Source organism: Scophthalmus maximus, chromosome 14 (assembly GCF_022379125.1).
Source record: "Scophthalmus maximus strain ysfricsl-2021 chromosome 14, ASM2237912v1, whole genome shotgun sequence".
NCBI classification, from domain to species: domain Eukaryota; kingdom Metazoa; phylum Chordata; class Actinopteri; order Pleuronectiformes; family Scophthalmidae; genus Scophthalmus; species Scophthalmus maximus.
The window spans coordinates 725,842-740,000 of NC_061528.1; the positions used below are offsets into that span (position 1 = coordinate 725,842).

The 14,159-nt window shown below is 46.4% G+C and overlaps 1 protein-coding gene and 1 long non-coding RNA gene across 10 annotated transcripts in view; both read right to left on the reverse strand.

The window, feature by feature from the left end:
• Positions 1-9,765: 9,765 nt before the first annotated feature.
• LOC118282897 (ADP-ribosylation factor-like protein 4C) lies at positions 9,766-11,477 on the reverse strand. 5 transcript variants are annotated; one of them, XM_035604445.2, is made up of 2 exons: positions 10,130-11,477; positions 9,766-10,038 (listed from the first exon to the last, which is right to left on the reverse strand). In XM_035604445.2, the coding sequence occupies exon 1, from the start codon at positions 10,998-11,000 to the stop codon at positions 10,422-10,424; it is 579 nt and encodes a 192-aa protein (XP_035460338.1). In that variant the 5' UTR covers positions 11,001-11,477; the 3' UTR covers positions 9,766-10,038; positions 10,130-10,421. The 5 variants fall into 5 exon arrangements, with proteins under 5 accessions (XP_035460338.1, XP_035460342.1, XP_035460341.1 ...); XM_035604449.2 differs by having other exon boundaries at positions 9,766-9,936; positions 10,079-11,477; XM_035604448.2 differs by having other exon boundaries at positions 9,766-9,967; positions 10,059-11,477.
• A 2,562-nt stretch (positions 11,478-14,039) lies between these two features.
• The window catches only part of LOC118282900, a 6,142-nt gene continuing 6,022 nt past the window's right edge, over positions 14,040-14,159 (reverse strand). For all 5 annotated transcript variants that reach the window (XR_004784373.2, XR_004784370.2, XR_004784371.2 and 2 more), the window contains one exon: positions 14,040-14,159. This exon is cut by the window's right edge. This is a non-coding gene — a long non-coding RNA (uncharacterized LOC118282900).

Sequence of the window (14,159 nt, forward strand, 5' to 3'; positions counted from 1 at the left end):
ATGTGACTGGAGACTCGTCTCTGATCAGACCTGAAGTCTCACATTTCAAATCTAATTGTTTCAGTAGATTCACTAAAGCAAAATCTGTTTTTTGATGCCTAGCGTCGACCAACAGTTCTGAAGTCAGGTTCCAAAATGGAGGACGGTGTTTTAGATTCTCTGTTTTAATCTCCTGCAGTGATTTCACCCAGACTGTTTTACTGTGTGACTCTGCGTGAGGACACGAGCGTCTGCTTTCGGATGAATCACTGTGAACAAGCTGTTCGTTTAACCTTCACCCAAAACTTTTGATTCCCTGAGTGAGAGTCATGTCTCGTCTCCTCGAGCGTCTCCGTCGCTGACAAACTGACCGTCAGCGTCAGACTGAGACCAAACAAAGGCCGAGTTGTTTCGTCGCCTCGGCAGCTGACGGCCGAGTCTCCAGCTGACATCACAAACGCGGCTCTGATACAAGCTCCGCCTCCACGTGCGAGTCGTCCTGCCGCCGCCGACACGTTGTCACATGGGTCAGAACAACGACAAAGGATGTTTCTGCTTTTCATCACTGCTTCTGATGCGTCAGGGTTCCTGAAGGGGAAAGAGACAAAAGGCTGCAGAGAAAGAGGTCAGAGGTCACATCAGACAAATGAATACGGATTCTTTTTTGAGGAAGGAGAGGGCTGGACAGGAAGTTGGTCGCTAGCACAACGCAAATGAACATGAACGATCCTGAGGCCGAACTCGCGCAACGTGAACATCCGTCCCAACGCAGCATCAGTAACAAAGTGTCAAACTACGTCGCGTTGACTCCTCGTCACTCGTTCTGTCAGAGATTCTCTCCTCAAGCAGCAGCAAACAGGAACTACGTCTGTTTTTAACGAGACCGTCTTTTCTAATAAAGTCTTCGTCCCACGTTGATCAGAAACACTCATTTGTCTTGTTCATGGTTTAAATCCTGTGATCCACTTTATTCTCTGGGACTTTGATTTGGTTTCTAACCACAGTCGGTTCATGTGCGTCTCATTTGACTGGAGCAGAAACAGACTCCAGCTCTGCGTGTTACATGAGACCAGATCAAGCAGCTTCATTAAGTCAATTACAAGCTGCTGACATGTCAGTGGATTTCACCAGCGACTTTCCTTTTGAAGACTTCTGGAGCTTATTATCCCCGAAGAGAAAAGATCCTGGTCCAGAACAAACTCTTTGTAGTGGAGGTTCAGACTCGCGGAGGGAACTCGGAGCGTTCGTGTCCGTGTGCTGTTGACTCTCAATCCGCCGACACATTCAACAGTTAATGTTCAACAGGCAGAAACACAACAGACTGTCGGAGGCAGTAAAAGTGTTTGTTCTGCCAGACGGAGCCTCGGTGAGCGTTGACCTTTCACCTCCCCTCCCCCACATCAGGATCAACAGAGAGCTCCCATGAGTCTCTTCTCCACTCAGAGAACAAAAGTTCTGACTGTATGTTAATTTAACACCTTTACTAACGTTCCGTCAGTCAAGATAAGAAGTTGATTTAAAAGTCAAAAGTTTGATTTGAAAATTACTTCACAACTGGCAACTGACTTTCCTGGTGGCGTCCATCTTGTTCTTTGACTTCCGCCCAAAATGTGAAACTGCTGCGCGATCGACTCGGGTCGTTCAGGTGTGACGTCACTGAGCTCCCAGTTCGGAGGTATCACGGAACGCAGCACGAGGAGTTGAAGGAAAGAGGAGACAGAGAACGAAGCCAAAGACACTAAAAACAAAAAGCCGTAATAAGCAGGTGAATAAAAAACAGTGACTGGGCGTCGGCCTAAAAGATTTGAGAAAACATTGCGGGTCAGTGGAAACAGAGCGTTCTCAGGCTTCGTGCAGCGACGCTGACTTCCTGTTGTAAAGTCCACACTTGTACAAGTGAAGGATCAAAGAGCTTTAATAACTGGAGCTCAGGACCAGCTGTGTGGAGACAGACCATAAACCATAAACCAAGAACTATGAACCATGAACCATGAACCAAGAACCATGAACCATGAACCATGAACCAAGAACCATGAACCATGAACCAAGAACCATGAACCATGAACCATGAACCAAGAACCAAGAACCATGAACCAAGAACCATGAACCATGAACCATGAACCAAGAACCATGAACCATGAACCATGAACCATGAACCAAGAACCATGAACCATGAACCATGAACCATGAACCATGAACCAAGAACCATGAACCATGAACCAAGAACCATGAACCATGAACCATGAACCATGAACCATGAACCATGAACCAAGAACCATGAACCAAGAACCATGAACCATGAACCATGAACCAAGAACCATGAACCATGAACCATGAACCATGAACCAAGAACCATGAACCATGAACCATGAACCAAGAACCATGAACCATGAACCATGAACCAAGAACCATGAACCATGAACCATGAACCAAGAACCATGAACCATGAACCATGAACCATGAACCATGAACCAAGAACCATGAACCATGAACCATGAACCATGAACCAAGAACCATGAACCATGAACCATGAACCAAGAACCATGAACCATGAACCATGAACCAAGAACCATGAACCATGAACCATGAACCAAGAACCATGAACCATGAACCATGAACCATGAACCAAGAACCATGAACCATGAACCAAGAACCAAGAACCATGAACCATGAATACAGAACCTTAGACCAATTGGAGCGACTCAGCTTCAACTAAAACTTGCTGCTGTTGTTTTTAGCTTATTTGACATTTCACCTGAACGCAGGTTGGAAACAAATGAAGTCGACGTCACATCTCACCGTCGTTACTCGACACGTGGATTTAAACTGTCGCCGTGACTCTTGACTTTCTGTAGCTCTGACATTCTGAGGGTGTAGTGTTAATGTCTTGAAACCAGGATTAGAATGTTCTGATCAGAGCGGATCCCAGAGGACTCGGAGGTCAGAGCTACGGGGGTTTGGTTCCAGGGGAATGAAAAGTCAAAGAGCGGCGGAGTCGTAAACCAGTGATTAACTACAGGCCAAGAGGCCCGGTCAGAATCTGGCTCCTCACCTCGCTCCACAACAATATACAGAATCTGATGATTGACAGTTGGACACTGATGGTTGCTGATGACCATGATGGTTGCTCATCCTTTCTCTCTAGCGCCACCAGCAGGCGGCATTGTTGATTTTGAGCGAAATGCCTTCAGCTAATCTGAAGTTTGCCAGGAGACGTTTTTACGAGTTGCTACATTGCTAACGTGAGCATAAAAGCCGTTTACTAACAGAGAAATGTCAGACGTCATTCTTTTATTGGCCAGGTTCCTTCTCCAGCAGTGATCGGTGCCACTTCTTTTCTTCTACTGAAGTTAGCATGCTAACCAGCTAGCATGTTTCATCACTGCTCAGAGGACGTATTATATCACTTTGCCTTTAAATGGAGTCGTGTTCATGACAGAGCAGCTCCCTTTAGACTTTCTGTATTGTCATTTCAACATGCACCTTACTGTGCAGATCAGAACGAAATTTCGTTCAAGTTGGCTCATCATATTGGGCTCATCATAGCTGGCTCATCATAGTGCAGGATAAAAACAGCAGCATTTACATAAAAATGGAAGTGTACAAATATAAATAGGTATAAAGAAACTATGTATAAAATACTATATAAAATATAAAATATATCGCACATATGTATTGCAGTTGATGAGAGAACTTTATTTAATCCCAGTTGAAATGATATGAACAAGTTTTCTCTACACTTGTAGAACATTAAGCTAAAGCAGCGAGAACTGAGTTTGTGATGAGTAGAACCACAACAGATCTTTCTTCCTCTGAAAACCTTGAATGTGTTGGTGTGAGATGTCGCCTGGTTCTCTGTGAACATCAGAGCGGCTGTGTCGGTGCCAGCCTTCAGACGAAACCGTGGGATGACAGAAACCCTGAGACGGGGAGTGGGAGGCGGCTCAGAGCGCCAACACAAAAACTGGAGCAACAACAAAAAAAATACAAAAATCTGAATTTTCCATCCGAGAGACGTTTGGCCCCGGAAGGAGGAAGTGGTTGTTGTCGAGCGTCTGCTGGGAGATTCCACCAGACCTTCATCTGCCCTCCACAGAACCTGACTCTCCCTCATCATATTCACAATCAGACACGGCACTTATCTCCTAGGATTATTAATAATGACCACAGAGAGCAGACAGGGAGAGCTTTAACAAATTCATGTCTTATGTATGATATAATATAATGTTATTCCTCAGTTTGAACACATGCAGGGAGGTTTGACCCAGACTCCAGTCAGACGCGACGCATGTGACCCTGCTTCTGTCCACAGTATGGCGTCATATTTACAGCTGGGTAGATAAGAATCATCAGGAAGAGAACATCTGCGTCATCGATTTCAAGCGTCTCAGTGTCCGTCCCGACTGAAACAAACCAGCGAGGATGTTTCTCCTCCGTTGTGTTACTGCTGCGTCGCTCTGCACTGAGACACGTTCAGCAGATCACTGATGAATGTGTCGCTCTGCTGCATCAGTTTAGTCTCAGAGCAGCAACATGCCTCTATAAGGACACGAGGCCTTCAGGGACACACACACACACACACACACACACACACACACACACACACACTAAATGATAATCCATTCTTCTTGCCTTGTAGAGTTGAGATGAGATGAACTTTCATTCGTTACATCTGTTAATTGGAACTAAAACATCATTTAAAAGGCTGATATTTGTTAGATACTGTAAAAGTCAATTGAGACATATTTACTATGAAACGTTCAACAGTCATTTAACGCATCGTCACGTAGCAAGTTGTGGTTTTATTTCACGTCTCATCATTTTTCTACAGACGAACCCTTTAAAGCTACGGAGGAACCTGAGGGTCAAAACACCTGCATTATTAATTTCCATAATCTCTCTGGAGGTTGTTTGTAATCTATGTAAATCCATTGAGCTGTGAGACGCTCCTTCACAACAACATGCTCAATGTATTCAGTTTGTTAGAATTAGTTTAATTTGGGGCCCAGATTGTTTCACTCATCACAAGTGAGTCGACGTGTTTGAACACCAGGAACATGAACAGCTGCAGATCTGCTTAACGCCGTCAGTTACACGTGTGATCGACGAGTTCACGTCACGACAGATGTTTACTTGTTCTCTTTGCTGTTTTTCTGTTTTCTGGCCTCGGCCCCTCGGATGAAGTCGGTCTAACACGGCTGCAGTTGTATTGTTGGTGAGAAAACAGTGACACATTCCCACACAGCTCACAACAGAGCGGTGGTGGTGGTGGGGGGCAGAACAATAAGAGCATGACCTATATATGAGGCAGTGACACTGGAACAATGCTCAGCTCATCGACCCTCTGAGCCACAACAACAGCTGCAGGAGCAGCTTTCTGCTCGACGTCCAAGTCTCAACACGTCGTTCACTGAAACCAGAGACGAGTCGAGTCCATGTCGACTGTACAGTCGGCAGATTAAAGGAGCATTTCACCGTTGTGTGAAATACACTACATGTATTACCCAGAGCAGCCGAGGTTGAGGTATCCTGACGTTCAGTCCCTGGTGTGGATCCGCTTTCAAAAAGATTTCCGATAAAGGAGCTTGATAATGTGTGTGTGTGTGTGTGTGTGTGGGCGAGGGGGGGGGGTTGGTAACTGATAACATGATCATGGTGGTCTCCATTTGTAGAATCAGCTGTAACATTTCTAGTACGCCTGGACTGTTGGCCAAAAGTCTAAAAGTCTATTTCCTGTCGCTCAGATTTTGTGAGGTTGATGATGCCAAGTGAGGTTGTGTTATATTCCAGGACTAAAGCGTTCATTTATTCACATCAGATCTTTTCAAGTGTCCTATTCAAACTTCCCTTCACCAAAGAAAAGACTCCAAGGATGAGGACTAACTTCTCTTGGACTAATCAGGCAGATTCTTTCGGCGTCTGCAGTAATGCGGCGTCATACCGGACCGTTGTTGTGAAGGAGGAGCTGAGTCGTGAGGCAAACCTTTCGATTTATAGTCAGTCTACGTTCCGTCCCTCACCGATGGTCATGAGCTCAGGGTGGAGACCGAAAGAATGATGTCGCAAGTACAAGCAGACGAATGTAATGTTCTTTGTCGGATGTCTGGGCTCAGATGTATGGATTGGGCTGAGGAGCTTGAACATCCAGAGGAACTCGGAGAAGAGCTCCTTTTTGTTGAAAGGGACCAGTTGAGGTTGTTGGGGCATCTTGTGAGGATCCTCCTGGAACCAGAACTTGCTGGAGGGACTATACATGTCCCATCTGGACTGGGAACACCTCTGGATCCCCCAGAAGAAGCTGGGATGCCTGGCTGGGGAGAGGGATGTCTGGAACACCCTGCTTTGCCGGCTGCCTCCATCCAACTTCGGTTGGAAGAAAATGGGATGGATGGAAGTAAAAGACTAATGGCTTCCCAGCAGGACTGGTCTCATGCTTTTACATCTGCTGCGCTCCACCGGGGGTTAAACTGGGCTAAACTGCCTCAGACTAAAATATTCATATGTAGGTTTCCAGGCCTGGCGTGGCATTTCATGTTTTCCCCAAACACTGGCGCTCGGCAGGAGACAATAACTCTGGGAAAGCGAGGCGGCTGTTCAGGTTGACGGCGTTCACTGTGTCAGCGTATTATCTTTTAATTCCTGCAGCGATTGAAGCAGCACAAAGACGCGCTGCTCTGTAATCAACAGTTTGTTTTGCTCCAGCAGACGCTGTTCTCGCTTTAAGTAGATAATTGGAGCCAACAAAGACCCGAGGAGGAGGAGGAGGAGGAAGCTCAGACACTACAGCCAACAAAGAGGAAGAAAACTTATTCTGACATCGAAGCTGCTGGTCGTGGTACAAACTGCTGGATGTTTCCTGATCTTGACTCAATCTACAACTGATGTTCACACAAAACGTCCTCAAACTACAAGGGTAGAAAGTCTAGATAAGATAAAGATGATGTTCCTTCTATTGATCCCCGTAGAGGAAACTCTTCTTTGACTTGCTGTGATATACACACCACATTCAGAATCCTAGCGATCAAGCTAGCAACATTAGCTGGCGAACTCTCCCGCCAGCTAAAAGCAAATCACGTCAAAGAACCGCGCAGCAGCTCGATCCTGGTTTGATGTCGTCTTCGTAGGCGTCACGCCTCCAAGAGTCGCAGCGGTTTCAGTCCGTACGCAACGTCAGGACAGAGTCGGACAACAGAGTGCAACACGTTCACATCCCGACCTCGTACTGACTGTCGACCTTTCTTCGAAGCCGTGACCACGATCTTTCCCTAATGACAAGATCCAACTACCAGACGTCAGTCCAGTCGGTCCGACCCGGCAGACGGACGTCTGCAACGCAACGTGACGTCAGGAGCTTATAAATATCACGACACTTTTCAAAGGACATTTCACTTTTCATGTCTACACTTTGTTGAAGTGTTTCATTTAACACAGTTTAGTCCCAGTTGTGAGGAGATGATCCGAACTACAGAAAATCCCTCTGATTTACGCTGATCTTGTTCTTTCCCTTTACTCTCTCGTGTTTGCTTTCTGTCTTTAATCTTCCAGAACACATTGTGAATCCAGTCCTGTGTGAATGTTTTGAAGCCTTAATCTGCTGGATGAATGATGAAGGTTTGGATCGTTGTGTCGATCTTGAGTTTCCTTTCCTTTGTGATCTGGACAGATCGTCCGTACAGTCCCGAGCGTACGCATGGACTTCGAGACTTAGCGGGTAAAGAGATAAAAGAGGTGCTTCTGTGGCACATCACAGGGTGATGTGGGGGGAGGATGAGTTCGTCTTATCCCTGGATGGGATCCTCATCTGTTGGAGGGAAGTCAAATTTATTAATAAACTTTGGTTTTAGTCCCAATGAAATAGACGTCGAACAGTTTAAGTTAACCACAGAGCCGACAGTGTGTTATACACACGACTGTATATACACACAGAGTAAATATGTACAGTCTGACGTGGGGGAGTCGTTAAAACCCACCAGTGAATTATGTTTCATGTTTTATTATTTTAACAGGAAGCAGCCGTGGCAGAAAAAGGCCCCATGGAAAATCCAGTTTTAGAAATCCAATTAAAAAAAAGGAGGTTGAACATTCCGACGCCGTCAGGAGTCCCTGAAGTGTCCCAGTGCCAGTGTTACATTAACGCCTCAAAGACAAAATGTTCCCTGACTGTTAAAACCATTAATGTTACAAGACGACGGATGTCTTCAGTGAGAACAGATCATCAGGCGTGACCTTTGACTCCACACGTGACCTTCAGCTGAGCCCAGAGGTCGACACTGAACACAACACCGTCAACTCAAGGTTTCGTTGTTGGTTACAGCTTTTTAAATTTGCTATAATAGTAATGTCATGAAAAGTAAGTGTGACTGTACTTTGATTTGGTGTCAATATCATTTCTCTTCAGAGAAGAGCTGCAACACGACGACGGAGAAACATCTGAGATTCTGTCTAACTAGAAGGAAATGAAGTTTAATTTATCAAAACGAGATGAAGAGTTTATCAGTTTAAACACAAACGTTAACAAACGCTGGGTCGGGGGTTGCTATGCTGTTGCCATAGCGACAGGGAGCCCTGTTTGTTCCTCTTGTTGTTCCATTAAAGAACATCTCAATGCTTCTTCTCGAGGAAACAACTCGTCTTTGATTAGACAGTTTGTCGCCGCGGTGACAAGAAACGACTCAGCCGCCGGTTGGACCTGGATGTGTGTGTGTGTGTGTGTGTGTGTGTGAGACTGTTACGGTGGTGAAAACTGATCATGTATCAGCGTAACACAACTGTATGTACCAGCAATTACCCAGCAGCCACAGGGCACGCTGCATTCTGATTGGCTGAGGGATGTGCATTATTTTTAGTCCCTATATTTTGTGTGTGTGTGTGTGTCGTTAATCCCAACAGATTTTTTAAGGTTTTACCTTCAGCTGTTACCAGGCAACATCTTCTTCTTCTGCTACTGATAAAGTAGTAACGTTAATTTTAAGCCTGAAAGAAAAAAAGCTATTCCCAATGAAATATTCATTGGCAGGGTTTTGAGGCTGCGCTAAGCTACAGCAGCACCTGGGTTAGCATGTTAGCATGTTAGCAGCTTGAACATTTTCACTCTCTTAGATTATTATGTAAAAACATCGACCTGATGAAAAGACACAGATTGATCCTGAAGAGAAAACATGAAGGAATTAAATGACCGAGCAGTTAAAAGAAGAAGAAGAAAGATAAGTTGAAATCAAAAGTAACTCAACTTCATTCTTCAAATTCTTAATAATCACGTTATCAGCTTTCTGCTTCTGAAATGTGATTATTTTCTTTACTTTTATGACAATAAACACGTTTGGATTTTGGATCATGACAAAACAAGATGTCTGTGACCTGCACTTTAAATATGATCCGACAGTTTATGAACCACACCAACGAATCACTGAACGGAGAAAATAATCTGCAGATTAAATCCCTAATAAATAAATTTGTAATCCATGAGCACAGAATGTGGACCACACACACACACACACACACACACACACAGACCCACGGAATCACTCCATCAGGAGAACCGCTGGTCGTCAGGGGGGCGTCAGCCTGACTCGCTGCTCCACCAATCAGAGCGCAGGCTCCTCGCTGTAAACACACACGGCCTGGACGCAGAACACACGACACGGCGCCGCAATGCAGATCTATAAATTTCACAAAATGAGCGTCGGCGGGCTCATCGCGCCAAACGTTCCCCGACATGTGACACCTGTGGCCTTTTGACCTCTCTGAGGAATCATCATCATCATCAAATGAAAAACAGTGAACTCGTTGGATTTGAACTCTTTTAATATTTAAAAAATACTTCACTTCTGCTCTTCTTGTACATAAACACCTGATCGTTGTTATTAATAGTGTCGCTCTCTACGTCGTCAGGAAATGAAAAGTGCAAAGTCAAGTGGACGCTTGAGACTTCGTCCACCTCCACGAGACCTCTTCCACCTCGACGTGACCTCAACGAGACCTCGTCCACCTCCACGAGACCTCGTCCACCTCGACGTGACCTCAACGTGACCTCGTCCACCTCAACGTGACCTCGTCCACCTCAACGTGACCTCGTCCACCTCCACGAGACCTCGTCCACCTCGACGTGACCTCAACGTGACCTCGTCCACCTCAACGTGACCTCGTCCACCTCCACGAGACCTCGTCCATCTCCACGAGACCTCGACGTGACCTCTGCCCTCAGAGAGTCTGTGACCTGAGCCACGTGCAAAAATCAAACATGTGTTTCCATGGGAACCAGTCCAGTGGATGTAGGAACCTTCCTCAGGCTCTGTGGTGGAGCAGCAGCAGGTGGACCGGCCCGCCCGTCCCGTCCCGCTCCGCTCCTCTCAACAGTCACTTCAACTCTTTTTGGATCTTCTCTTGTTCTACATCCCGAAGCCTCGCGTGCACGCGCGTGAAGCCGCGTCACGCCCCGTGTGTTAGCGCTTCTTCTTCTGCTTCAGCGACTTCCGGCGCTTCACGATCATCTCGTGCAGCTTGTCCATGCCCTCGTGCAGCCCCTCGCCGATGATGGCGCACGCGGGCTGCACGTGGTACGCGGTGGTCGGGGTCAGCTCGTGCAGCGCCAACTGCTTCTCGATGTCCGCCACCGGCAGCGAGCGGGGCAGGTCCTGCTTGTTGGCGATGACCAGCAGCGGCGTGCCCTGGTTCTCCGCGAACTTGGTGACCTTGTGCAGCTCGGTCCTGGCCTCCTCCAGTCGGTCCACGTCCACCGAGTCCACCACGTAGATGATGCCGTCCGTGCAGCGGCTGTACGACTTCCACAGCGGCCGCAGCTTCTCCTGGCCCCCCACGTCCCAGAAGTGGCAGCTGATGCCCTTCGCGCTGCCGTTGCTCAGCTTGATCTTCTCCGTGTTGAAGCCGATCGTCGGCACCGTGTTGACGAACTCGTTGAACTTGAGTCGGTACAGGACCGTGGTCTTGCCCGCGGAGTCGAGCCCCAGCATCACGATGTGCAGCGACTGGAAGGCGGACATGTTGGAGAAGCTGTTGCCCATGTCTGCGCCTCGCGGGGCGGTGCTGTCAGAGGGTGCGACCGTCCTCAGGGGGAGCCGGAGCCGGTGCGCAGGCCCCGGGTCGCGGCGGGTGACTGGTGGCCCTCGGCTGCACCGGGACGCAGCGCGCTCATCAGTATTCTCCTCACGCTCACACCACAGAGGACGACCACAGACCTGTCCCGGCGTCGGCAGACCCCCCTCCCCTCGTCCCGTGTCAGTCCTCCCCGGAACACACGTCCAACCTCCCGGTCCCCCCCGGTTCCTCCCGGTTCCTCCCGGTCCCCCCGGTCCCTCCCGGTCCCTGCTGCGCCCTGCGCGCTGCGGTCCCTCCGACAGATCCACCGGCTCGGGTCGGTCGCTCCTCTCGTCTCGGCCGCTGCAGCTGCTCTGTGAGGGGGGAGACACGGGAGGGAGGCAGCCCCGCTACGCTCCACCCCGCCGGGACATGTGCCAATGAGGCAGCGAGCGTCCACCACAGTGTCTCCGTCACCTGAGACCGAGGGTTCGGTTCCGAAAGATGTGACTGGGACATCAAATAAAATATAATAAACTCTTGTTCTTATCTCAGATTCCGATCTTCTGTTTTCTGACATAAATAAATAATATGAACGTAAAAAGACACATCAAATATAAAGTTACTCTGACTCTATGTTCTAAGTTTTTCACGATGATCTTCTGGAATCAATCGTGGCCAACGGCGCCACCTTCTGGAGGAAGTGAGCATCAGCACGAGGGAGAGAAACTGACGTTTCAAAATAAGAGAAGATCAGAAGATCATAAGAGCTTAGTTATTATAGAGCAGAGATGTGGATCAGGTCTCATCAGTCACTGATGAATTCTCCATATACACAATGAAAAATATTCTAAATTATATTTTTTTGAGACGTCTCATCCAAACTACTTCACTGGTTTTGAATCAGGAATAGAAAATGTCTCCTGTAAATTATGGGATGAATCATAACATGACGTTCAGTATCGATATGGTTCAAACCAGAATAAGTTTTCATCATGAGTTTCTGATCTACAGATGATGGAGACGACTGTCAGACCTGTTTTCTGACAATCTGTCAATTTCATGAAAATATTTTTGAGAATAAGTTTTTTATCAATATTATCTAACCCATCAACAATGTATAATTTACAGTGTATATGTGTGTCCTGTTATAGCAAAGAGATGAAGTCATAGAATAATAAAAACCTTCTCTGTTGTGTTTATGTTTCTGCGTCACATTCACTGAGTCTGTGGCGCTGACGTTCTGCGTCTCTCCACTAGGTGTCGCGGTCTGACAAGAAAACTGCTACTGTTTCTCTCCCACACAGATGTTCACATTTAACCACATCACACACTCATCTTCACTATCTGCACATTTCCTCAGGCACGTCGGTGCAACACACACACACACACACACACACACACACACACACACAGAGAGACACACACTCACTGACACACACACACACACACACACAAACACACTGAGAGAGACACACACACACACACACACACACACACACACACACACACACACACACAGACACACACTCACTGACACACACACACACACACACACACACACACACAGACACACACTCACTGACACACACACACACACACACACACACAAACACACAGAGAGAGACACAGACACACACACACACTCACTGACACACGCACACACACACACACACACACACACAGACACATACTCACTGACACACACACACACACACACACACACACACACTCACACACGCACACAAACACACACACTCACACACACACTCACACACTCACTAACACACACACACACACACACATACACACACACACACACACACACACACACACATACAAACATACAAACACACACACACACACACACACACACACACACACACACACACTCACAGTTCCAAGAAGCAGCGGCTGCGTGTTACAACACACCCTCAGTGAACATGTGTCCACACGTTTCCAGCCTCTTCAGTTTTCTTTCCTTCATCACTATTCAAGAGAGGAAACCTCTGCTCCCACCTCCTCTTCTCTCGGAGCACACACACACACACACACACACACACACACACAGACACACACTCTCTCTCTCTCTGTATTTACTCCCAGAGGAGTGATTTGTTCCCAGCCTGTACTGGAGGAGAATACAACAAATAAACTCCATTAACCATCGACTCCAAAGCTGAAATGACTTTCAGCCTCTCTTCTCTCCTATTGTTGGATATTATCATATTCACAGACGTGCAGAAGAGACATTATTCCACCACACACACACACACACACACACACACACACACACACCTTTTCTTTTTTAACTGGTTAAGGCCCTGAGTCCCAAACCTGTTACCTGTTCTGGAGCTGCAGCTTAGAGACATAGGATATATATAGATATATAGATATATACATCTATATATCTATAGATATATATATATACACACACACACACACACACATACCCTATATATATATGGCTTGTTAATATTAGCATGATAGAAACCTGTTGTCACAGTTATACTTAGTAGATCATTTAGCATGTTAGCTCTATTCCCTATATGCCCATCTTGTGTACATAGCATTTAGCATGTTAAAATGCTCATCACTCATCACTCATAACTTGATCCTGTGGATTAGTTAGCATGTTATCATGCTAATATTTACATCTTAACCCAATTCCGTGTATCCATCTTTAGCATGTAACATTTAGCATGTTAGAACAGTCTTACTGTAGGCATCGTTACCTGGTAGATCATTAACCATGTTATTATGCTAATACTAGCATGTTAGCTCTATTCCCTATATGCCCATCTTTAGCATGTAGCATTTAGCACGTCAAAGTGCACATAGCATCCTCATCTGTTAGCATGTTATAATGCTTATGTTAGCATGAATTAGCCGTGGTAACATTAGCAAGCTGCTATTTTGACCGTTAATTGCGGAACTGTACAGATGATTGTTATGAGCATGTGAATAAAAGGTTCTGGTTTCGTTCAACTCTTCAGAGTTAAAACATTGTTCTCAGGCTCCAAAGATTAAAAATCTGATTTATTCACGTTATATTCAGGCTTGATTTTTCCAGACTCTGAGGGAGTGTTGTGATTTGCTGATGTAGTTTGTATCTGTGGGCGTGTTTCTGTTTCTGCTGTTGAAAC